The 25,370-nt window shown below is 36.6% G+C and overlaps 4 protein-coding genes across 9 annotated transcripts; 1 reads left to right on the top strand and 3 right to left on the bottom strand.

The window, feature by feature from the left end:
* The first annotated feature begins 331 nt into the window (after window positions 1-331).
* Window positions 332-6,747, top strand: ALE2 (Protein kinase superfamily protein). The gene is made up of 9 exons (XM_086558611.1): window positions 332-852; window positions 2,373-2,465; window positions 2,551-2,664; window positions 2,928-3,023; window positions 3,139-3,507; window positions 3,587-3,844; window positions 4,833-5,222; window positions 5,301-5,541; window positions 5,659-6,747. Exons 1-9 carry the CDS (start codon window positions 795-797, stop codon window positions 6,359-6,361), a joined length of 2,322 nt encoding a protein of 773 aa, XP_086414737.1. The 5' UTR covers window positions 332-794; the 3' UTR covers window positions 6,362-6,747.
* Window positions 6,748-7,267: 520 nt separating this feature from the next.
* LOC147506460 (uncharacterized) lies at window positions 7,268-13,944 on the bottom strand. 4 transcript variants are annotated; one of them, XM_086558612.1, is made up of 12 exons: window positions 13,725-13,943; window positions 13,554-13,643; window positions 10,632-10,709; window positions 10,398-10,472; window positions 10,034-10,086; window positions 9,708-9,858; window positions 9,389-9,499; window positions 8,931-9,057; window positions 8,713-8,813; window positions 7,936-8,074; window positions 7,732-7,784; window positions 7,268-7,646 (listed from the first exon to the last, which is right to left on the bottom strand). In XM_086558612.1, exons 1-12 carry the CDS (start codon window positions 13,887-13,889, stop codon window positions 7,563-7,565), a joined length of 1,227 nt encoding a protein of 408 aa, XP_086414738.1. In that variant the 5' UTR covers window positions 13,890-13,943; the 3' UTR covers window positions 7,268-7,562. The 4 variants fall into 4 exon arrangements, with proteins under 4 accessions (XP_086414738.1, XP_086414739.1, XP_086414741.1 ...); XM_086558613.1 differs by having other exon boundaries at window positions 8,713-8,810; window positions 13,725-13,942; XM_086558615.1 differs by having other exon boundaries at window positions 7,732-7,772; window positions 8,713-8,810; window positions 13,725-13,919.
* Window positions 13,945-17,019: 3,075 nt separating this feature from the next.
* On the bottom strand, window positions 17,020-23,565 carry LOC147506461 (uncharacterized). The gene is made up of 7 exons (XM_086558619.1): window positions 23,492-23,565; window positions 20,081-20,163; window positions 19,917-19,994; window positions 19,767-19,841; window positions 17,736-17,818; window positions 17,427-17,554; window positions 17,020-17,222 (listed from the first exon to the last, which is right to left on the bottom strand). The coding sequence occupies exons 2-7, from the start codon at window positions 20,159-20,161 to the stop codon at window positions 17,194-17,196; spliced, it is 474 nt and encodes a 157-aa protein (XP_086414745.1). The 5' UTR covers window positions 20,162-20,163; window positions 23,492-23,565; the 3' UTR covers window positions 17,020-17,193.
* Window positions 20,405-23,294, bottom strand: LOC147506462 (2-(3-amino-3-carboxypropyl)histidine synthase subunit 1-like). 3 transcript variants are annotated; one of them, XM_086558616.1, is made up of 2 exons: window positions 23,042-23,294; window positions 20,405-21,894 (listed from the first exon to the last, which is right to left on the bottom strand). In XM_086558616.1, the coding sequence occupies exon 2, from the start codon at window positions 21,857-21,859 to the stop codon at window positions 20,498-20,500; it is 1,362 nt and encodes a 453-aa protein (XP_086414742.1). In that variant the 5' UTR covers window positions 21,860-21,894; window positions 23,042-23,294; the 3' UTR covers window positions 20,405-20,497. The 3 variants fall into 3 exon arrangements, with proteins under 3 accessions (XP_086414742.1, XP_086414744.1, XP_086414743.1); XM_086558618.1 differs by having other exon boundaries at window positions 23,033-23,057; XM_086558617.1 differs by lacking the exon at window positions 23,042-23,294 and adding an exon at window positions 22,259-22,800.
* Window positions 23,566-25,370: the final 1,805 nt, after the last annotated feature.

Genomic DNA, 25,370 nt, shown 5'->3' on the forward strand with positions numbered 1-25,370 from the left:
ACTAAGCATTTTGTCGGTTGCACCTACACACCTAGTCAACTACACACATCAACTAAGAATTTGAGGCAGTCATAAAGTATACTCTATAGTTACATGATCTTCCATACTGTTATATACCCTGCTATCCACTCCAACCTCCATGCTATGTGGACAATTAAGAAGACAAGAAAAATTGACAAGAAAAAAACAGAAAAAATGTCAAAGTATATATGTGAGAAATGCACAAAATTGCATTCCACTAAGAAAAACAAGTTACAGAAAATGAGTAAAACAAACCAAAAAAGCAGTGCAGTGCAGTGCCAACATTTAATAAAGGAAACCAACTTTCCCTACCAAAAAAATTTTCTTTCCCCACACAGCAACAACACTCCTTTCTTTCTTCCACTCTTTTCCCTTCTTCACTATACTAACTATTCCACTACTGTTTTCAGCTCATTAACATTCTTCTTCTTCTTCTTCTTCTTCTCTCTCTTTGAAGATCTGTTACATTCTTTATAGATCTAAAAAAGATTTCTTTTCTTCAAATTACTTCAAAACCACTCTATGGATCTATAGCCCCACTTCTTGCATTCCTTATTTTTTGAAAAAAATGGTGTAGAATTCCATTTTTTTGAACCATTGTTACAATGCATTGGTTTGTGTTTAAGTTTGACGAAGTTTTGAGCCAAAGTTTTCATTTTTACACAAAGCCCACCTTGAAACAACTGTCCCATGTCTTTGAATCTCATTGTTTCTTCATTGGGTGTTTGTTTTTATGATGTTTTGTATGAGTTTGTTGCAACTTGCCAAAGAAGATGCGGGTTCTGATGTTGCTGCTTCTTGTTCTGTTCAATATGGTTGCGTTGAGCTATGGTAAGGTTTCTGATATTGTTGTTTTAAAGTGATTGAAGTTGAATGTATTTGATCATTTGTGACATAGTTGCAAAAATAAGCTGTGGGCTTGTCATGTTTTAGCTTAATTGTGCATTTGTTTGAGAATTTTGGGTATGGTAAGTAAAGGTAAGCAGTTTTACAGTGTTTGAAGTTGAAATAATTGCAATACCAAGTTGTTGGTTTATCACATTTGAAGACAAATTGTTTGTAACTTTGAGACTATTGGGTGTTGAAAGCTAAATGAATTAGTAGTACTGTTTTGTCGATTTTCTCTTGAAGCTTAGATAAGGGATAAGGCTTGTAAGTTACAATGGTATCGCATTGCTGAGGATTTGAATTAAGAGGGAAAGGGGATAAAGCAAACTAGGTAGTTATAGTAACACATTGTTAGGTACTTTAGGGGGAGTTTTCTTTGTTTGAGCTTGCGTAACTACCAATGGCCCTTGCCCCTTTAATTTTGGAACCCGTACACAATTCTCACATAGCCCATGCATGTAAAATAAGAAACTAGTTAACTAGGTTTGTCTTCGACATGCATACATCACCTGCATTAATTTCACTCGTTCAGATAAACTTTGACACATGTCAGTGCACCTGTGGCTCAACCCACCTATCTCCACATTGTACTTTATCTGTGAAAACGAAGTCTGTTAGATATTGAGTACACGAAAGCATTTTGGTATCCTTCATTGCTGAATTCACTCTATAATGCATGTGTATGATCAATGCCATATGCGTAACTATATTGGCATATTACCTTTGTTGAATATGGAAGTCCAGAATTATTGTTTTCCAAAATAGCAACTTACGAAGAACCTTTTTTATCGTCGAAGGTGAAGCATCAATTATGATATGCTGCATATCTCGTTGAGCTCATATGAGCATGATTATTTCTCAACTCTTTTCAAAACTAATGTGTCTAGTAATTGAATTAAGTTCCTAATCCACAAGATCAAGCTTTTGTGTGGACACCATGTGCAAAAACATCAGCTTCTTGGAAAGACTGCTCTCTGTGGTTCCTATTGTACTTTGTGTGCGTATGCGGACCCTGATGCAGCAACTGCATACTCTCTGTTGTTTCATTCGATTGTAGATTATGTCTTGTCCTACTTGTGTAATATATTGAACCTTTGTGTAAGGATGGAATTTGGGCCAAGCGGCTCGGCCTCGGCTCGAGCTCGTTCATTTAATAAATGAGCCAAGCTTGAGCCTATATTATAGCTCGTCTAACAAACGACCTTGATGAAGCTCGGCTCGATAAGCTCAAATAGCATCATCGTACTGTAAAATAACCAAGCTACTCGGGCTCGTTCATATATTATATGAGCCAAGCTTGAGCTTTTTTCAAAGCTCGCTTAATAAACGAGCTGAGCTTGAGTATAGTGAAGCTTGGCTTGATTAGCTTGAATTCCACCCTTACCTTTGTGTCTGAAACTGCATCTTGTTTGTTGGAATCTTTGTCATTATTGTTAACATGTCTTACCAAACCTCTGTTGCAGGAAGGGACTATATAACTTATAGCTCGGCTTTAGTCAAATCCATCCTAGTACTTACTTCTGCACGTCACCAATTAGTGGTATCAGCTACTCAAGGTGTTGTTCTGGCTTATTCGATCTCTTGTTTACTTATGAACAAGGCCTCCTGGATAATGTTCTAGTGTTCTGAATTTCTGTGCAGAAATTTTGAAGTTGAGTCATTCAAGATTTTCACCATCAGAATCGCCAAGGCCATGGAGAACTGATCCTATCTCGGTTCCACTACCTGCTCCTGCTTCTTCCCCAGCATATCAAGGTAAATATGTCATATCTCTACACAGTATCATTGCAACTCCAGATTTTTTCCAAATGTGCTATCTTAGCTCACCTGTATGGACCTGAACTGAGCTTCAGGGTCCAAGCATAGCCTAGTAAGGCATGTTGCACTGAAGCTCAAATGGTCACTGAAACGGAAAATCTCTATGATTTTCCCTTGAACTCAGGTATCTTTATCTGCTTTACCAAATAAAAGAAACTCACTAATACTTATGATTCGGATTTTCAATTGATTGTATTCAGGTTCTGCTGCTAGTCCCAGAAGTGGCTTGTCATCCAGACATCATCACCGTCATTGGAAGCACCGTGCTGTCTCACCAACGCCTTCTGCCATATCAGGTAGTTAAAGAGAACTCTGATGACTTAAGATGGTTATGTCATATTGTTATTGTGTCTTCTATTTTGTGTCTGACCAGATATGTTATATGGGGTCTCATATTAGAATCTCTGGCAGGTTGTGAGCAGATAAATTGTGTGGAGCCTCTTACTTCAACGCCTATTGGTTCACCTTGTGGTTGTGTATTACCTATGCAAGTTGAAATTCATCTAGGAGTAGCACCATATGCAGTTTTTCCTTTGGTTGACCAGCTAGAAATTGAGGTTGCAGCAGGCATATATCTAAAACAAAGTCAAGTGAGTATAACGGGTGCAAGTGCTGACAGTCAAGATCAGGGAACAATAGTAAATGTTAACTTGGTCCCTTTAGGAGAGAAATTTGATAATACCACTGCGCTGTTGATTTACGAGAGATTTTGGGGAAAGAAGGTGCCGATTGATAGGTCTCTTTTTGGTGATTATGATGTAAAATATGTTCGTTACCAAGGTAGTAACTCTTATCTCACATGTCTTTTCCACAATCATGTTTTGTTATGATATGCGGTATCTGAAATTCTTTTTCTTAGGGCTTCCCTCATCACCACCATCGGGTGGTTTGAGGGGGATCAGTCCTAGTGGAAGTGAAGAAGATCCTATCATGGCAAATTTTGACAACAAGAATCAGAGGATGAATGCTAGAACAATAGCTATCATTGCTTTATCTGCATTTGTACTCCTCTTGGCCAGCATTGGAGCAATCACCATCCTTTTTAGATGCAAGAAGCATGGGAGACCATCAACAGCCGTTGGTCCTGCATTTACATCTTCCATTAATAAGAGATCTGGTAAGATCGTGAACCAAAACCATACTTTTTATACGATAGTTTATACCATACCCCACAACTTTAACTACAACATGAATTATAACCCAGTTTTTTGTGGATGTGTTCAACTAACTATGAAGATTACCTCTATAAAATTTCACCTCATTTTATAATGTTTAACTATGTCAAAAAATGATTGCAAAATCGAAAAATCTGAACCGTTAAAAAAAAATCAAAATTTATAACAACTTTTAACCAGGTTAGAGATTTCCAAATGAGATGAATTTTTGCGGAGATGTTATCTATAGTTAGTAAATCATATCCACAAATTATTAGCACTTATTTCATCTTGTAAGGGGGTGTATTATAAACTATGGTATAAAAAGTATGGTAAATGGAACCTGCTCGATATATATATATAGGGGAGGGATTCATATACAACACTTTTTATACAACAATTTATACAACACTTTTTTTTAAGTTGATCTAAGAGCTCATACTTTGTGGGTATGATCTTATCACTATATAGATCACATTTACAAAATTTTAGTTCATTTCAAAATCTCTATCCCTTTCAAAAGTAGATTTGAAAATGTGATTTTTTTTAACGGTCAAGATTTGAAATTTTGCAACCCTCTTTTGGCATATTTAGAAATTTCCAAATGAGCCCATCTTATATATAACTACCGATAAAAAAAAAAGATCATGAACCAAACTTCTGTTTTACTATAAAGTTTGTTGTGCTGATCCGTTTGTTCTTAGTTTAAAGTCTGATTGATAGGCAACTCAGAACGTAGTTTATATTGGATTCCAAAGTCCTTACTAGAAGGGCTGGAGCAAATATCTTTGTTGTTATGCCTAGAATCTGCTCCAGCCATTCTTACTAAAACCTGTATTGAGAAGGTAACTAAGAATACAGATTGTCGAGCTGATATTGTCCAACCATATTGACTATCTAAATCTGTGAAAGATATGAAGATGAATGAATTTGCACATATCTTTATCGCAGGCATTGGATCTCTGTTATCAACTGGCATGGAAAGCTCAACGTCAGTGTCCCTGGTTTCGGCCATGGCTGCTTGTATACTTTCAGTGAAAACTTTTTCCCTTGCTGAGCTTGAGAAGGCCACTGAAAAGTTCAGTTCTAAGAAGATCTTGGGTGAGGGAGGATTTGGGTGCGTCTACCATGGGATCTTGGATGATGGAACTGAAGTTGCAGTTAAGTTGCTTACAAGAGAGGACCAGAATGGAGATCGTGAGTTCATTGCAGAAGTTGAGATGCTAAGCCGATTGCATCACCGTAACCTTGTCAAACTGATTGGCATATGCGTTGAAGACTGCAGACGCTGCTTGGTATATGAAGTTGTTCACAACGGGAGTGTTGAATCTCATTTACATGGTGTCTACTCTGCTTTCCACTATTTCACTTTATCTAGCCTATGGTACTAGTAAAAAAAAACTTATATTGGTATTTCAGGGGATGACAAGAGTGAAATGCCTCTTGATTGGGAGGCTCGAATGAAGATTGCCCTTGGTGCAGCGAGGGGATTGGCATATCTTCACGAGGATTCTAATCCTCGTGTGATACACCGGGATTTCAAGGCCAGTAATGTTCTATTGGAAGCTGACTTTACTCCTAAGGTTTCAGATTTTGGTCTGGCAAGGGAAGCGACTGAAGGAAGTAACTATGTTTCCACCAGAGTCATGGGAACTTTTGGGTACGTATGGTACAGCTTTCGTGAACAAATTAGATTGTTGAACAAAGACTGATGTATCTGATTCTTTAGTTTCCAAATTTCTTCTCCTTAAGGAATGATCATGTTGTGATTTTACAGGTATGTTGCTCCAGAATATGCAATGACGGGACATCTACTTGTAAAGAGTGATGTTTATAGTTACGGTGTTGTACTGCTAGAGCTTCTTAGTGGAAGAAAGCCTGTAGATATGTCTCAACCTCAGGGACAAGAAAATCTCGTCACTTGGGCACGCCCCCTGCTGACTACTAGAGAAGGGCTGGAGCAGTTAGTTGACCCTGCATTGTGTGGCAATTTTGACTTTGATGACATGGCCCGCGTTGCATCTATTGCATCGATGTGTGTTCATCCAGAGGTGACACAGAGGCCTTTCATGGGTGAAGTTGTGCAGGCGTTGAAGCTTATATACAATGATATGGATGAGACGTGCGACAATTGCAGTAGTCAGAAAGAATCTCCCTCTGTTCATGACTCCGACTTTAAGGGCGACCTTGGCCCTTCTGATAGTTGGTGGGAAAGTGGTGGGGCTACTCCGCGTTTGAGATATGGGTATGCATCTTCTTATATAACAATGGAGTATAGTTCAGGTCCACTTGAAGAGACAGACAATAGACTGCTTTCACCAACTAGCTTAGTTGGGGAACACAACACATTTTCAACAAAGCACATAAGCCGATCAGGTCCCCTCAGAACCACAAACAAGCTTTCCTTTTTCCCTAGGGGAAGTGGTAGTGAGCCTGGAGGGCTTTCAAGGCGTAGTTGGAATGGTAGATTTTGGGTTTGAAGTGTTCTTTTCATCACATCTTCAAATGTATAGTGTGGAGGGGGCATCATCAGATACGTTCACTTTGTGCTTTTTAACATTGCCGTGGATTTCTTTGAAGTGATGTAAGAGGTGGAAGAGAGCCATGGCTGCTAATTTGTTGGAAAAATTTATTCGTTGTTATACCATGTAGATGTAATTTGGATGCTGTCTGTATTATAGATGCAGAGTTATTTTTGTTCTGCTTCTCTGCGTCAAATCTTATTGCATTGGTTTACCCACTTGTTTTCCTGGGGTAATACCATTGGTCCAATCAAAATTTGTTGTACAATTTGTTGTAACCAGCAAATCAATGAAATTTCATGTAGACAGACAGCAATTTGATTATACAACTAGATTCTCAATAAGGTACAACCATGCAAATAGTATGAGCATCACTGGCCAACAAAGGCCACAAGTGCCTTGACTTTATTTCGAGGGAACCAATGCAAAGTTTGGTTCGAGGTTCCAAGCATTTGGATGGGTCCTTTACTGAATAATAAATTTTGTTGAGCTCAGTTTGATCTTCTGATTCAGAGACACGGGGAGTTCCAGAGGAAAATTTAACTCGCACTTGTTTTATGTTGACATAGATATAAACCTAACACGGTTGAATCTTTGAACCGTAAGCAATTGTAAAATTTTAAAGCATATATAATCAGCTGAAAATAGAGTTGCTGTAAAAGTTCGGTTACCTGTGTCCGACTTTGAGCTCTACCTTTAAAATGATTAATTATTGAGAGTCACGCTAGTGTGTGGAATTCCAGACAACATGAATCCCCCTGGACCGATGACAACATTATATTAAGGCTTAAATAGCAACAGCAAAATTAATTTCATATCTGTTCAGATGTTAACTACAGAAAGCTGAAAGAAAGACGGTAAATATATATCCAAACAGTCCCCCATTCATTAGAACAAACATATCACAAGTTATGTTTCCAACTTACATATCGATCATTCAAGTCATCTTCAGTTCCTCAATCACAAGACATCCAACTTACCTCTTGCAAGTCTTTTAGTAGTACATACAGTTTGAGTGGTATAACACATGAACAAAGGGCAAGGAAGTAGTCAACTATATACACTTTCTAGAGTCTGTTTCAGTACATAAACAGAAGCTGAACTAGACACCCCCCCCCTTTTCTTTTCCCTCTCTCCCGAATACCTTATTTTACAAGTTTTAGTGTGAATACGAACTTAACCACGGATCAGTACGTCTTGGAAGACCACTGCGGGCACCCAGAGCTCTACAAGCAGCAGCTGCCTGCAATTAAAATTGCAGATTGCAGCATGGACAGGTAACCACAAAAGAATATATTTAGAAAAATGGTTTAAAAAGTGTCACTTACCACTGAAGCTGCAAATGGGAGCATTTTTTGCGGTGGTTTGTCTGCACAAATTGCTAATTAGAGAAATTGTATAAGAACCAATAAACCATCATTTGAAGGGAATTTGGTTTGTTCGGTGGAAGTAGTTACTCCCCAGAATACAGGAACATCTAAAAGCATAATCTACCATAAATAGGGAGGGGGGACTGCATGGTTTTGACATACCATATAGAACTGCTCCAATAAACGCATCTCCAGCACCAGTAGTGTCGATAAGCTCTGAAGGTGGAATCTTTTCTGCACTTCCTACATGCAATATCCCATTTACTGCTCCAAGTTTGTTTGCTTTTAGCCTCATCACCACCTGAAAGGATTCCATATGTGATGAAAAATAAGAATCAGAACATCTTCACTTTCAAATAAAAAATAAAAATCAATAACCAATGAATAATCACATCAAATAATTAAGAAAATAAAAGGAAGTTCATACTTCCAAAGCAATTAAAGAAAAAACCAAATTAAATACCAGGAACACCTACAATCAAATGTTACAGTGATCTTCGAAATGACACCTTAATAACAAGTGTGACAGAATTAGAAGTTTTCCAGTTGCAAATTATGGTCTTGGGAGTCAGTATTCGTATCTATCAACAGATATCAAAGTGAAACTTAAATGCAGAAACAGCAGAATTATGGTCTTGGGAGTCAGTATTCGTATCTATCAACAGATATCAGAATGAAACTTAAATGCAGAAACAGCAGAATTTTTTTGGTCTTCTCCAAAATAATACAAAGTTAGAAGCGTTTTCACTTTCTCAAAAAGGTATCAATCAGGATTTTAATATTATTGGTGATGACTAGGCAAAGAACTAACTTCATTTAGACAAGCCAAAAGAACAAACTAAGAACTAGCTTGGCCATTTTATTGTTGCTTAGTCGTAGTGAAAAGTCAACATAAAATAAACCTAAGTTAAGGCAATTTAAGTGTTCGATTTAATCTACCTTAGATGATATGCATAATGGCATGTTAATATTTCCATCAAGGCTCTGCTTCAATAATTCTAGCAAGCTGTCGACATCCATCTCTTCCACTAGAGAACCTGCTAGATGAAACAAACATAAAACCAATTAGAACTTTTGGTGGATAACAGAATGAACCAAAACACCTTAACAGGCCAATCCACAAAGTAGAATCTGAATAAATGCACTAGTAGGCGTACCATCTGTACTTCTTTCAAGCATAATACACCCATCCTCTCCAAGGGTTACAATCACAAATTTGACATTTGGCAGTCTAAGAAGCATGAATACAAGTGCACTTGGAATTGACGAGGCTCCTGTCCATTCCTGCCATAGACAAATTACTGAAATTAGACTAGATAAAATAATTCTTAATGGAGCTAAAAGTTATGACAGAGCTATAACGCTCAAAATCAGGCATCTGAAGCTATCAGATATTTCAGTAAAGATGAGAGAAAAAGAAAAGATTCAGCAAGTGAACCCGGACATTCACTCTATTTATATAATTATATTATGTCACCATTGCTAAAAAAAAGCTATGCTTATTCTTCTCGATTTTAAATTAGTTCTGTAAAGAAAGCATTGTAGACTGAAATAAGTTACTTCTATAGTGGAGCAAAACTAATGATTGAGCTATTGCTGAAAAGCAGTAACATGCCTGGGGAAATCTCGCAGAGCAAACAACATAATCAGCCAAATTTAGAAGATCATCTAACCCTTCCCTCTTCTTTTCTGCATCAACTAGTATAGGTATTTTCCTCTTCGTTGCCTGTACTAGAAAATTTTAGAAACTTAAGGTTAGGGTAATTTCTAAGCGGGATAAACATTGTGTACAATGAAAACAAACAATAGAGATTGCAAACATGATAGTATACTCATACTCACGGGGTGTTACAGTATGCTTGAACATCAATTTGGGCCATCAAACTTAGAAATTCATGGATCAATCAAAGACAAACAATTTAAATGATAATTACCTCATTTCCAACAACCAAAGCAGTCTCATACAATCTGCTATCAAAATATACAAGTCTTGCACTGTTTAAAGCAGAAAACAAACTTGACTGAGAAAGCTCATCTGGCACCATGGGTGGGTATAAAGGCGTGTGTATACAAGTGCGAGTTTTCCTGAAATATTAACAAAATATTTTTTTAAATCAAAATATAAAAATGTGATACACTCAAGAATAGAGGACAAAAACACATATGCTGCTTCCATATCGACAATCTTTGATATGTTATATACGCATCGAAATTGAATAATTTGAAACTTGGATTCACCGCACAAAGCATCAAGCCTCACGTTTGTTTGTCAACAATTACATACGTAAATGGTGAATTTCCATCCTTTGAAACCTGTAAAAGTAAGACAGACTTTGAAAACCTCATTTTCTAGGTTTATCTAAATAGAGTATAGACAGTAAACACTAGCAGTAATCTTATGGACATCTCTGGATTCTAGTATACCGCTTAGCAGTGAGGAACAAGCAGGTGAAATTCTGAAACGATTCAGAATTCGAAGATACAAACCGGTTTAACACTTAAGGGTAAATACTAAATAGAAGAAGGTCACAGATAGCAACGTTTCACCCTACGATTACAAAAGCGAAACAACGGCCTGACTACTTTTGGATGGTTCATAATTCATGAGCAAATCAGAGTCTTACCACAAGATAAGAAGTATCTACACCGTCAGCTTCCAATTCTTCAAGAATACCTCTCCCTTGAGCATCATCAGCAACCTAGAGAAAAGAAATTTCTTGTACTATTAACAAAAGAGTTAATGCAATTGGTTATATGAAAAACTTACTCTTGAATATTGGACCAGTAAAAAGTACACATACAAAAGAATATAATCATACAGGGAAAAAACAAGTTATAGTAAAAAAAAAATTATAAACCTTAGAAATCAGCCTTGGATTCAAACCCAAACGAGCTGCACATGTTAAAGCATTTCCAGCATTTCCCCCTCCTTGAATCTGCAGTACCCAAGGGTCAAATGAAGAAACCATTTGTAAAAAATTTGAGCAGGCACAAAAAGCTACAGCCTACAAGTAGACTCTAAGACTCTAAGTTAGTAACTTTTGTAACTTGAATGAATGTGTAACTATTCAATGACTAAGTGCCTCTCTTTTGCAACGTATACACGAAAAGTATCACCCCTATCACAATCTTTAAAATGGTTTAGTTGTAAATGATGGTCTTTTTGTTTGAAGCACAGTGTCACAAGCATTTTTTGGATATCAGGATCTGAAATTTGGACGTTGTGAATATACACACTCTGACAAAAATCATAGAGAAAAGAAAACCTTTCTAGACAGAGCTATTTTACTGGTAGCATGACTAAGGTACCTCCTCCCTCTTTTTAAGTATTTGAATTGCTATCAGAGAATCTGAGTGCCTTGGTATGGCCCATTTTCTCCACGCAAATTTGTACAATTTGGTGCTTCTAGCTTCCTTCTTTAAGGCTTTATAATCCGACTTCGTTGAGTACTTTCCATTGTTAGTGCATTTCCAGTACATGAGTAAGAATTCAAGTTAGTGTATCTTGTGCCTTCAAGCCTCCAGTGTCCAGTCAGTATAAGTAAGCTCACCTTAGCATTGTCTGCAATTTCCAAAACATTTCTTTGAAGAGGAGAAACAACTTGTGCAAAAAGCTTGTTATCCAACCAGAGATTGTGCCAGAAAGTAGTGGTACTACCATCTTTAAAACAGTTTTTAATCATTTTTCATTCAATTTTCCTGTTCTCCAAACCCAAGAGAAATCTTGAGGAATATCCATGGATCAAAAGTTTTTCTGTTTGATATGGTCCTTCCACACCCATCCCCCATATGTTACTTTGATTTGTTGCACCCTTGAAAACCAAACCACAAATGGCAGCTTGTGTTCCACCCATGCAGGTCTGTGGTGCCCAGTCCCCCATACTTCATAGTATGGTGCAACTACATCTTCGTAGTAGGCCCTGACCACAGAAAAATTGTACATGATGCTTGTAACTTTTTTGTTCTTGTTCTAGGTGAGATTAGTGTTCGAGCCCAATAAACTTGAATGCTTGTTATAACAAACCTCACCAGTTCGACCCTCCCTGCAAGTGATAGAAGTTTAGCCTTCCAGGAAGTAATTCTTATCAATATAGTATCAATAAGTGGCTGGCATGCCTTTATCCCCAATCTAGAAGAAACTAAGGGCATCCCCAAGTACTTGACAGAGAGGTGTGCTTGAGAGATTCCCATGATATCTGCCAGTACTGCAGCTGCCTCCTCCTCCACATCACCATAATAATATGTTCTTTATGGGAAACACTGAGCCTCTCGTTGCCTTAAAAAAGATCATTCTATCATCTGCAATGCAGAGATGAGTTATTTCAGGATCTTTACATTTCGGGTGGAGCTTAAACAGGTTATCTTGTTTCTTTTTTTTAACATACCTCCTAGCACTTCCATTACAAGAACAAATAGATAGGGTGAAAAAGAGTCTTCTTTATTTTCTCCTCCCTTACATCTGTTTGTACTTCTTCTATCTGGTCTTGCTCTAGAGTTTTCCAAAGTTTGTAATCTTCTAAGGAGTTTTCTGGAATAACATTGTGATGTTCTAACCTTAAGAGTCCCTTGAAATACATTTCAATTTTATCTAGCACGGTAGCACCTCTTGTTCAGACGTTTGCTCCTGTTCAGATGGTTAAGATTCTATTAGGTGCTTCTCTTCTACAACTAGCCGATTGTCATGAGGTTGTTGTTGAATTAGATGTTGAACATCTTTCACTCTATCCCTTACACTGTCTGCTTGAGTTGATGATTATGAAATTTGATCTGGACCACTTCAACACTTTCTTCAAGCATTTAAATCTGCTCAACATTACACACATTGGATTACCAGTGAACTGTTCCATACTGTTTCCACCAAATGTCTTAGTTCTTCATCCTCCACCCATGCATTATAAAAACCTGAAGGAGGTTGCTTGCTTCGGGTTTGTCGTTGTCCAAGTAATAAAACGAGGATTGTGATCAGATACTGTAGGTACTAGGAATTCAGCCAGTGTATTAAACCATACATCTTAGCCATTTTCAATTAGTAGGACATCTATCCATCTTATTAATATTTCTTTGATCGACTTCTGAGCTGTCAACCAAGTAAATTGACAACCTTGACTTACAGCCCTACTCTGAGTCTCACAACAAATATTCTTCCAGCAATGAACACAGGCCCCAATTTGAGTAACGTTGATCTATTTTTTCCATTGGGAATTTTAAATAGAAGAAGTCTTCATCTCTTACAATTTCATAGACCGCCCCCTGTTTCTAATGATGCCTTTACCACAGGTTAAGCAATGCGCCTATCCATGAAGAACCCAATCAGGTACTACTCCCATTCCATAACCCCTTTCTGCAAAATTCCCTCTGGACACTTTTTTACGCCATTCTCCGTCTGAGGTATTTATCATTTAACTTCTCCCTGTGCACCATTGTTCTTTGTGACAGCTCCATTCACAATTTCAGAAGAGACTTTTATTAACTTGGCATTGCGTTAACGTGGTTAATGACATGGAAGATGCAAAGTCAACTTCCATGGCTCATCTTTGAGCACACGTTTAGATAAACAAACAAGCCTGCAGACTACTGAGCTTCCTTAATAGCCCCTTTGGATGGTCTATTGCACAGTTTGTGTATGAAGATAAGTCTAATGTAAGTTATCTTAGAACTAGATATGTATTAATGCATGCTTGTATTGGGCTATTATTTTATGAGCCAATAAACCAATTCAGTTCAGACTGGTAAACTTAATCTTCTCATTTACAAAGTGAGCAGAAAAGAAGAGAACATACCTTCAAACTAGTGCTCCTAATCTTGTCATCCGGCTTAGGATAAGAATCAACTGTAGCCAAGTAATCTATGCACGTTGCTCCACAACCCAACTGCTCATGCCAACACACTTAAAAGTCTCAAACACCATAATGAATAAACAAAAAAAAAAAAAAAAAAGGAAATGCACGTACCACTATACGGTTTTCTGGGACAGGAAAAGAATGAGGAGACGTTTCTGAAGAAGCCCGGATGGAAGAAGAAGAAGACATGTTTGTTCTGGTTGTTGTTGTTGTTAACGAGGTGGTGAAAGGAAAGAGAGTGAAGCGTAAACAAGAAGAAGAGTGAAGCGGTTGCATTGGAATTGTCGTTAGTAGTTTGAGATCACTGAGTGTGAGAACGTAGTTAGATGTGCCACATCAATAGTGGGCCTCGATATATACAGAAATATCAGTTTTTTAAGTCCCAAATATTTTACCCAGGTACAATCTTTTGATCTAGTGCAACACTGCAACATGCCATAAGAATTGGAATGGCACGATTCCCTCACACATTCCGCGTACAAGGCGTTATATAGTTACACTAGTATGCGATCCCGTGCTACTAAAACTCTTCCAACCCGCCTCCACTACAATCTTTATTGGGGCGAAATGGAATCTGGTATTACTAGATATTGAGAAAAGATTTAAAAAATTATTGAATCGGATATAATAACAAGGTGTTAAAACATGCAATAACTTGATTTAGAGTATAAAATGACATCATCTACTTAAAAAATTATATTATTTGAAATATAAAAATTATCTATACTAATGCATCACACTCTATAATATTGTTTAATATTAAAATTTATTAAATAGACACCATCATTAAATTTTATAAATTATTTATAAAATTAATTAAAGTTGTTATTTGCACATGTGGCAAACATAGGTTGGATGGGCAGTATGGGCAACATGGGTAGCTAGTATAGAGTATAAAGTGACCCTTCATAAGGCAAACCAAATTCTATATTGGGGGGCAAAATAGAGTGTGATGAATAGAACTGAAAATAAATAAAATCAAATAATTAGTTAAGTCATTTGAAGCAATTGTAATCGCTTAGATTCCTCAAAATTAAAAGACACTTTCAATTAGTTGTAATAGAAGGATTGGTGAAACGAAGTCGCCTCTGATCTCCAAATTTAAAAATGGTTAACTTTGTTACTATCTTTACCAAACAAAATCGTCTCTGGAATAAACGATTTTGTTACAAAAAACAAATAGTAAAACTATCACCTTTACCCATAAAACGTTGGCCCTAAAACTTTCTATTTCTCTCTAGAAAACATTTTATTGATAAGTTTTTTTATTCATATTTCCACAAAACAATTTTTGGCAAGTATTTGCTAAACCTTTTAATTCACTAAGAAGTTGAAAAAGAAAAAATTAAATTAAGAGAAACAACACAACTACATAAGTTTCTCATATTTTTTCATTGATTTCATTATTAAGTTTTCTAAACTCTAATTCCTTGATATATTTATATATATTTTTTTTTGTTATATAAATTCTATTGATTTTTGAATGTTTTATTAGTTTTTGAATCTTTATTGTAATGAATTTAGTTTTTGAATATACTTAATTAAGGTGTTGATTAGAATTTGGAGATAGAATGAAAACAATAATATAACCACCAAGCGGAAACAAAGAGAAATATACTATGGTCGAAATATACCAAGGTCTATATATTGTAAAATGTTATTGATGTTGTTGTTAGTGGTATCAAAAACTAATTTTCGTTTCCCAATTCTCTTGTCGCTCTTGTCTTTTACCATTCAAATATTTTATTTATATGAAACACTTATGCTTTTAATCTCATAATTTTCCAAGGCATTTAGCTCGTGTGAATGTGTATCCTTATTTTTTATTTTTCTATTAAACTAAGCTCTTTTTGTGATTTGGAGATGAGTTCTTATGATAGTATTCAGAATATTAGTGAAAAGATAAAATGCGGTATATTTATTTATTTATTTATTTATTTATTATTATTATTATTTATTATATATATATATTCCATTCAAGTGACTTGTTTCTTGATGTAGCTAACTCTCACCCAAATTCCTTAGGGTAGCAATAGCGAAGTAATTTATGAGTTTTTCTGATATATGGAGCGGCTTGTAGCCTTCTATAGTGGAATTGTGTGATTTGTAGGATTTGCCACTTATTTATTCTTTTTAGTCGGTGATTTGGTCTTTGATTTTTTTTTTTTGATTTGCAAGCGTGTTTTAAACAAGATCAGTAACTCTTTGGTGTTTGCCTTAGATCTCTGATATCATCACCTAAAGATTTTACCAACTTTGCTTCTATAAAAATCGTTCTCAACTTTAATCTCTTCTTCAACTCCGACTTTAATTTTCTTAGTTATTTATGGTGACATTCTCATGTACAATCTTAGAAAAACATAAGAAATCTTACCAAAGTTGAGGCAAAATAGGAAGTATTTTGTAGACAAAATCAGAATATTATTTGAGAACTTACTATGCCATATGCTTTTTGCATGGTTTTCAGTTTCCATATATAGTATGTAAAATCTAGCAATTATTTTTGGAATTCCAATCGTGGTTGTGCACCCCGAAGGTCGGAGATCAATGCAAAGTAGTTTAAAGTTTCAACCCAAGGTTGCCGTTGTTGGGTTGGGCCAATATGCATGTATCTTAGCCACACAACAAACGATTCAGAAGTATAAAATAGTCCAAAGACATAACAAAATTTAGTACTAAAAAAGGTACACCCTTGAGAAGGTGTCCGCCACACCGTGTTGTGCAAAACAAGTTCTAGGATGGTGTAGCTTGAAACGGTGGTCTCTGAGAAGTGAACATTCAGCTATTGTAGACCGTAACAAATGTAGAAATACCATATTTGAGATGCACGTCAATGGGTCATTGTTATCGATAAGAATTGCCAAGGGTTACGATGAAATAAACTTCTCCGCCCGCCTTGAGGTATTATGGCATCAATTGAATCAATTTTGTACGTTGGCTTGTCAACAACTCTGAATCTCTGATAGAGAATGCAGTTGTCCAAAATGTCATACACCTAGAATGACTAAAAGACAAGTAATTGCATTCATCACAATCTTGTTCTAGTAAATATAATGTTTGGTTATTTCCTTTCTCTTTTACAAAAAGGTTGTAGTGGCAATAATGCTGAATTAATAAACAACTTACACAATTGATAGCAAAACGTTTAGTGTCAAGTTGAATTATAAGAGAAAAACACAGGTACAGGTTTGAGAGTATCTAAGCAGCTTATATTTCAAATGGAGTCTCCACCATGAATAATTCGGTACAGCAGAAAGGAACAGAGTCGTGTATGAGAAGGTAACATTGCTTTTCTCCTCGCTGTTACAACTTACAACAAAGAAATAATAGAATCATAAAAGCCTAGTATGTAGAATTATATAGTACCTTAGCAAATTTGGTAAAGTTAATTAATTATAGAATCAAAGAATCTCTAAAAGTTTAATATGGCCAAAGAATAGAAAAGTCTAACCTGGAGGAACTCATAAACCTCTGAGATCATTTCTTAGCAGAAACAAAGGAACAAGAGCTGTACATTGTAACATTAACTTGGATTAACTGATTTATATGCTATCTTCGATCTTTGTTGGAATTTGAGATATCAACAGCTTTGTAGTTTGACCTTACATGCTGCAAAATTAAAGAACTTCAAAGTCAACTGCGTATATAGCTAACACAGCAATAACAAATGACGCTTAAAGAGAAGAAGAAGAATAACAAGTAGCGAAACCATAACTTTAGAATGATAATTGGTTACCATTAAAAACTAGGGAGCATATATATTGTATAACAACAATTAGGAAGTAAACTTTGGATAAACGTACAAGGATATACCTCTAGCAGTGTGATATATATAATAGAAGTCCTCCATATGCTGCATAAGTGCACTTCCATCTCTAATAGAAGGAAAGATATTTATATCTGTCTGCAAAATCTTTTCAAGTAGTTCCTTTTCTCTTTTCATCTGTGCAAAACGTTCACATATTAAATTCAAGTCAGAATTTGTGCGGGTTCATCTTTTCCCTTTGGCCTCTTGGTATGCCTGTAAATATTTCTTTTAGGGATAGGTTAAGTAATGGTTGTGCTAAAGCATACGAATTAATATCCTGAAGCAAGAAACACGTCAAAAAGGTTGAGAAGCATATGAATTCGCCAACAAGAATGTCTGGTGTGTATTCAACAATCACATCTCCTTGGTAGCCATCTCCCAAGAGCTCCATATTTTCCTGAGATGTCAGGCTTCTAACATATAAATGACTGTTATATCTTGAGAAGTGTAATAATAGGTACTGATAGTTGACTAGTTGAGAGCCACCAAGAACCGTGGCTTTTGAGATTGATTACAAAACAATATGAGTAACTAATAATACACAGATCAATTTACGACAGTATAGATTGAAACATGAACACCATTAACATTAATACAGAACCATTGAAGATAGATAACTTATAGACAACCTAAAGTTCAGAGCGTCGAATGAGCTTCCATATTGGACACAAATACATGTTTACACATATTTGACAGATTGCATATGAATATGAATATATGATTAAGTTCAATACACTAGAACCTACTAGCTAGCTTCCCATGAATTAAAATATAAAGGTGAACGATGAGTTTGTTGCCATTCATTGCCATTCATAGATACTGAAGTAATGAGAAGAAGAAAGTTTTGAAGCATAAAGACATTCTTCACTAAGTGGTGTAGGGCACATGCATATGGACGAAAGATACACTAAATGTTATATTCCAACAACATGAACCAAACATGTTATCCCTAGAGTTGGTGTGGCGTATGAATCTCATTGGGTAACTGGCTTCCAATCTTACAAGTATACATATACACAGAAACAGAGTTTAACCAAATGTATATAATAAGAAAATCCCATTGATAGAACAATAATTTCATTCTCCTTCGTCTCCTTCCTTTATGATGTCAGTCAACTGAGCACTCAAAATAGACTAGAAGTCCAGTGTAGGCACTTTTTACATCCTAAAATTGAAGTGGTAGGGCTTCTAACTCATCCTCATCCAAAACTATTTTTCAGGTGACTTTTACACGCATAGGATCCTTCGGGCTAGTGTCTATTGATTAAGCATTATTCAACTTAAGTGAACAGCAGTAGGATGGCTTAGTGCTTGAATCTATTTGATCCAAAAACATAGATATTAGGAGAAGATTTTAATAGTCTTCCTTGCTCCTTCCCACCTTAGTCACTGTACTACAAAAGACTAGAGATTCCTACAATTTATATTATTATGTTATGATATTTACTTCTAAGGATTTTTGTGTTTCAACGGCACAATTCCTCAATAAGTATGGATCTGTACAACCTGCTCCGTGAAAAAATTTACCCAATACATTGTCTCACGTTGTCCACCAATACATAAACAAGTGACGTGACTGCTCATCTTGCATACTCTCTTCTTGAATCTTAACTATTTTACAATATTGTGCCATTCACAACATCTCCATTTTTATTGTTGTATAGTCTCACATGAACATATTTTTGAGATTGTAAATATCGAGCAAAGACTCTAAGAGAGGGACCTTACCCCAAAATGGCCTTTTCCTAGAGTGTGAGAGCAATGCCATAATCAGCATTGCCTCTAGGTAGCATGATAACTGTTGCAGCGTGTTCCCCTAAATAATTAATCATTTACCTTTTGATTAAACAAAACTCAACCATTTACCTAATAAACACTAAAGTGTTGTACCTTCGAGCAAAAGGCAGAAGCATTATCTGCCGCAGGGCATTATATTATCTACCGAGGGTAACGTTAACAAAAATAATCACATTATTTCCCTATCCATTACGTTATGCATTCTTTCATCAAAAGAAAATTGAATAATTCAACTAATACAGAACACACAAACGCAATCAAAGGGAGGCAAAACAAAAGCCAATTGGACACTTTCCCATATGGGATAAAATGTCTACTAGACTAACCTTACTTCTTATTCAAGAGGGGCTATTACTTCCAGAAGATTCGCATGGATGGTTACAATACGTGAACCAAAGGACTATATAGTATATACTTTCTTTTAGGTTATTACTAGTATTAGTTTATGGCACAAGTTTGATTTTAGTACCAGCCACTTATTATATCTATCTTATGAACAAATACAACATGATCCATCCACTCAACAAACGGGGTGAAATTGCGCTAACCTGTGACGCAGCAGTTCCCACCAATGACGGCGTTAATCCACCGTACAATCTCTCCCATCCTTCATTTTTTACCACCTGCAAAAGCAAAACTCAGTCAGATAAAAAAAATATATAAAAGATGCAATAATAAAAAATAATAATAATAATAACCTGACACATTTGTTCAATAGTCCCAAGTTTCCTTTTAGCCTTCTTCGGATCTCTGTCAGTATGTTGCCGTGTATTAACCTAAAGATCCCATCCAAAAAAAAGAAAGTGAGAAAACTAAAAAAAATAATAAACATGAAGAAGTGGTTAGAGAAATGATTTATTACAGTTTGAAGAGGATAAGTAATGAGCTGAGCAATGATTCCACCGCCAGCTCCAGATAATCCATTGATCAAAGCGTCTGACATCACTTTTTATTTTTATGGGAACATAAAATGAAATGGGGAAATTGTTAGAGAAAAATAGAGAGAGAGAGAGAGAGAGAGAGAGAGATTAGTTTGGTAAAAGGAATGTGCAGGGAGACAGGTTGCGTCTCATAGTTCATATCCACGCTGATGGACAAATATAAGTTGCTAATAAGTTTGAAAGAAATAGGGAACAATTTCAACAAATATAACTAAAGGAAAGAATAAATGATAGACAACAAGAAATATCTTCAAAAATCTCCATTTCTAGTTCTTTTAAGATGCAAGTCAAAATAATTTACAACGGATTGCTTAAGAGTTCACATTAACATTACAAGATCAAAGGTTTCTTCTTGGAGGATGAGATGAGTTTCTTCTTGGAGGATGAGATGATTTATTGGAGTAAGCACTATTCCATTCCCCTCCATTCTTAGCATAATAATCCATTGGATAATCTGTGGCAGCATCAGCGACTACAATCTTTTCTTCATTGCTGCTGCAACAAGATTTGCTCCCACACTCCGTACCATTCATGCAATTTGAGTTTAAAGAGGATTTCTCCCACCAACCAGGAATAAACCCAAGCGCAATTTCAGCCTCGAATGGAGTCAAGAGAGGCTTTTCAAATGCCTCCCCCCAATCAATGGAAAGACGGGGACAAGCAATCTGAATCCAGGCATCTATAGAATCGGCAAACAATGCAATCCTAGCAGGAGAAATCTCTGACATCAAAATGGTGGTCCACGTAAAACCTTTTTCTTTCATTTTACTCTGCAACCGTTTGAGAATTCTAGGGTTCCCCTGCCTTCCCAACGTCCCAAGAATAATTCCCCAGCGGCTCGCCTCCCTAGCTTTAATGATTGCATTCTTCCTCACTTTCTTCATTCCATCGTGATCATACTCCTCCAAGAACAAAACCCCAAGGTATGGATCATATCGAAAAGCCTTAATTCCAGGATTTGCTATCATAAATGCTTCAAGATGGAACCTCCCATCAGCGACAAATATAAGAACATCCGCAGACCCTTTAGGTATTGTTGGGGAAGTGCACCCAAGAACTTCTCCAGCTGATAAGGGTTTAGACTGTGGGACCAAAACCTCAAAGCCAGCATTTTCTAATGCAGGCTTTGCAGCTCGAATTGCCGAAGAAAACTGAATAGTCCCTGCCAGGGCTAGCTTCTTTGTTTTGGTCTGTTCTTCATCAATGTTCAATCTAACTGTATCGATTAAACGTTCAACATCAATTTTGATTTCAACAAAAACATAGAGAGAAGGAATCTTCGTGGAGTCGATGGGGATGAGACAACTGTGCCCATAATGGATGAGGAGATCAGCACCCAAAGCAGTGGCAGAGAAGTCATCAACACAACAGGCACCGTAGGTGACATCACCAAGGACAAAGCAGTCATCAAGCTTTCCATAGGTCGTAAAGATGTCAGAGAGAACAAGGGAATACATTAGGAGTCCTTCAGGGAACTGCAGAGCAACGCGTTTGGCACCAGATGTTAGGATGCGCCAGATGCATTTGTGGACCTCAAAACTGTAATTAGAGGGGAGGACAGAGAGAGACGCATTAAGGGCTGGATCGTTGGTTATGGAGTCTGGGATTTGGTTTTTGATGAACCGTTTAGGAGACGGACGAGGTTTATTACTTTTAGGTTCTTGAGAGAACACCTGAAGATCCACACTTGATTTCTCCATTTACTAAACAATTTGAGCAGAACCAACTTGATCAGCTGAAACAGGATGACATTATTATTAATAAGTATAACCTGGTGTAACACTCAACCTAAGGTACAAAAACAACACTACACATTATGGCCAAAATAAAAAGTATCTGTATCACTTTTATAATATAAAAAAAACAAGAATTAACAATATCACGTTAAAGCATAGTTCGTGATTCCGAACGAAACTCCGGAATTCCTCTCGGAATTTCGGTTTTCAAAAATCGAAATTTTAAACATAGTGTCGAAATATTCGAAATTCCGAATGAATTCGAAATTCCGAATTTTATAGGGTCGAAATTTGCTGGATTTCGGTTTTTGGATTTACCGGAATTCCGAGAATTCCGAAATCCCGAACTATGCGTTAAAGTACCAAGTAATGGTAGTCCACGAGTTCCAAGAAACTTTAGGCTCACAGCCTTTACATTCATATATTTTAAAGGCTAGACGCGTGGAGCAGGAAAACTGGAAAACACACACAGGCACACAGATGAGAGAAAGTAAAAGGTGTTTCTGTTTTCTTTTTTGTTTGCTCCACTTCACACCTTTAAAATCTGTGAATTTGAGGACTGAGAGCCTAAAATTTCTTGCCTTTTCATAGCAGTATATTGTATTTGAAAGTAGTCTGAGCTCTTAGAACATCCATACAGGATTGTACATTTGTACACACATGTCTGAACTCCTTTGTTAGTCTAACATTCTTAATGGTTAAATCATTCCCAACTACTTCAGGCACTCAATCACGCTTAAAATTCTATCGATGAGGCCAAATCTTCTCATACATCTCCAATTAGTTAAATTTGATTACTCATGTTTCTCATTTGCCTCCACCATCTCGGGATTCGCTTCAGAAGACTTCACTACTTCACTAGTAATTACTGAAACAAAGAAATCAAATCTTGACTCCACAATCTCAATTTGCACCAGATCTCCCACTCTGCTTTATAGTTTCAAAACCCACGGGGTTTTGACCGCACTAGACCTTCCTATCGCTTAGTTTGCTACTCTGGGGCTACTTACCTCGTGTTTACCGCTGACTACAGTTTACTGCTTTCTGGTCAACTCAAACAGGGATGATTAGCTGTATTTACTAACTCTAGTTACTGGGATATTTTTTATCCTATAATAAAGGGTATTCTCAGCTTACGTTTCTTACCGGACTACTTTCTGCTGAAAATCAGGACTAGCCGCCTGTGCTGTTTCCTGCCTTGCTTCCCATATAGCTAACGACTATGCCTTATGGTACCGCGGCTTACCTTACTGCTTTCCCGATCTGGAGCTCCAGCTTGTTTTAAATATCAATAAAAAAAATTATATCCTTTCTTCTATTCTTTCTCTCCATTTGTCTTTTAATTGATTGGCTCATTATTAGTTTACCTCCACATCATCATATGATTCATATCCTGACCCTAACAGCAAGCATGAGCATTTTATAACTTCTTCTAGTGCTATGTGGAAATAATTATTTTATCAGACTGGAAAGACAGGGAAAAAAAATTATCTCAATTAAATACAAATCTAACGGCCACCCACAGGCTACAACCTAACTATGAAATTTAACTTAAACAATATAAAATTCTACCAGATAATAAATATGAATATTTACCTCTTAATCTCGTACTCACCAACTTTACACGAGCTAAAGAAGATAATAGAAAGCGGCTAAAGAAGCACCCTGCTATTATGGCGCTTAATTAAACTAACAAAGAACTCTACTTTGTATCTCGTACGTGGGCGTGGGCTTGGGCTCAGCGAATCAGAAACTTGGGTTTGGGCTAATGGGCCTGGACCAATCCAACCGACCTAAGTTACAACCCAGCACCGGGGGTAGAATGTGGGTCGGGTTAGCACAAGCCCAATGGGCTAAAACCCGATTTTTGTTGATCCTAGACTAACATTTCAGATCTGTAGTCTGGGCTTGGTCTTGTAAAATCAATGCCCGACTCAGTTTCGAGTTAGGCTCGGGTTAAAATATCAAATAACCAAAAAACCCGAGCCCGAATGCATATATGTACATATATATTTCATTCATTATATTTTGTTATATTGTTTCCTTATACGAATTTATTCTTGTTAAAAATAAAGTTGAGAACATCAATTTAAGAGAATAATTGAATCAATCAGATTAGTCTCCCCTTCAAATAATCAAATCCCTTTGATTTAGTTAGAACTAGATTTTGGACCCGGGCATATGCCCGAGATCTATTAAATATTTTGCGTGCTTACAAATTCTCTCACACAAATTTCCAAATCATCAATCATAACATATATTTATTGGAAATAAATCGAAATACGTTAATGAGCAGTAATTCATGTGATGCTTAAGTAATTGACATTGAATAACCTCTTCACTTTGTGGTTTAGGATATTAATCCGTAATTTTCTAATTTTCAAATAGAATTATCTTAAACTCTAATGTGTATAATAGTTTTTTTTTTTTTTTTTTTTTTTTTAATCCCAGTGATTTAGCAATCACCATGTAACGCCCGTATTTTTAAAATACGTTTTTATCTATTTAATTAATTAATTTAATTATTTATTTTCAAAATTCACTGGATTAAATTCAGGATACGTGGGCCTGGTTTTTGGGCCCGAGTCGGTGTTGGGCTTGGGTTTCAAACCCAAGTTTATAAACACATTTTTCTAGAGAATAGGGTTTTTGAAGATAATAAAAATAATGAAAATGGAGGCAGAGCTTGAAGCTTGTTTGCTCGAGCATTGGAGCATGACGATTCGGCTAAGAGGATTCGTGGAGCTTGGGTTTAAGGTGAGTAGCTATTTTGCTATTTCACCGGAATACAGAAACCGTTTTATTGTCCTATGTTTTCACTAAATTTTACTGTTCATTACTCAGCGTCCTGTCATGTTGTTAAAACTCTGTTGAAATCTGTCGTGTTGTTAAAACCATAGTTCGGAATTTCGGAATTTTTGAAATTCTGACAAATTCAAAAACCGGAATTCATTAAATTTCGACCCTTGGTATATTCGGAATTTCGGATAATTTCGGAATTTCGGATATTTCGACTCTATATTCAGAATTCCGTTTTTTTTAAAAACCGAAATTCCGGGCGGAATTCCGGAGTTTCGTTCGGAATCACGAACTATGGTTAAAACTCGAAACTCGGAAAATTGAGATTGAACTGTCGAAGCTTTATGTGCGTTAAGGGCAGTTAAAGCCCAATAGAGAAATCGTCATTTTTCCTTGTTTTCTCTGTTTGCACTCTTTTTGATTTACTGTGGTTTGGAATTGGTGATTGAACTGTCGGGGGGTTGTCGGGATTGAAACGTGGTGGGGGCTGTCGAAGCTATGAAGCAGACAAACAGTTTTTCGTCTCCTGCCCGAATTGATGGGGGTTGAACTCGTATAGCCGTGGTTAAGATTGGTTTGGGTTTATGTTTGAGTGTGTGAGGACGTCGAGATGGAGATTAGAGTGTGCTGTTGGAGCTTGAGAAGGCTTTAATGGCGCCGAACGCCATTACTGTGA

The sequence above is a fragment of the Coptis chinensis genome, chromosome 4 (genome assembly GCF_015680905.1).
Source record: "Coptis chinensis isolate HL-2020 chromosome 4, ASM1568090v1, whole genome shotgun sequence".
Lineage (NCBI taxonomy): Eukaryota > Viridiplantae > Streptophyta > Magnoliopsida > Ranunculales > Ranunculaceae > Coptis > Coptis chinensis.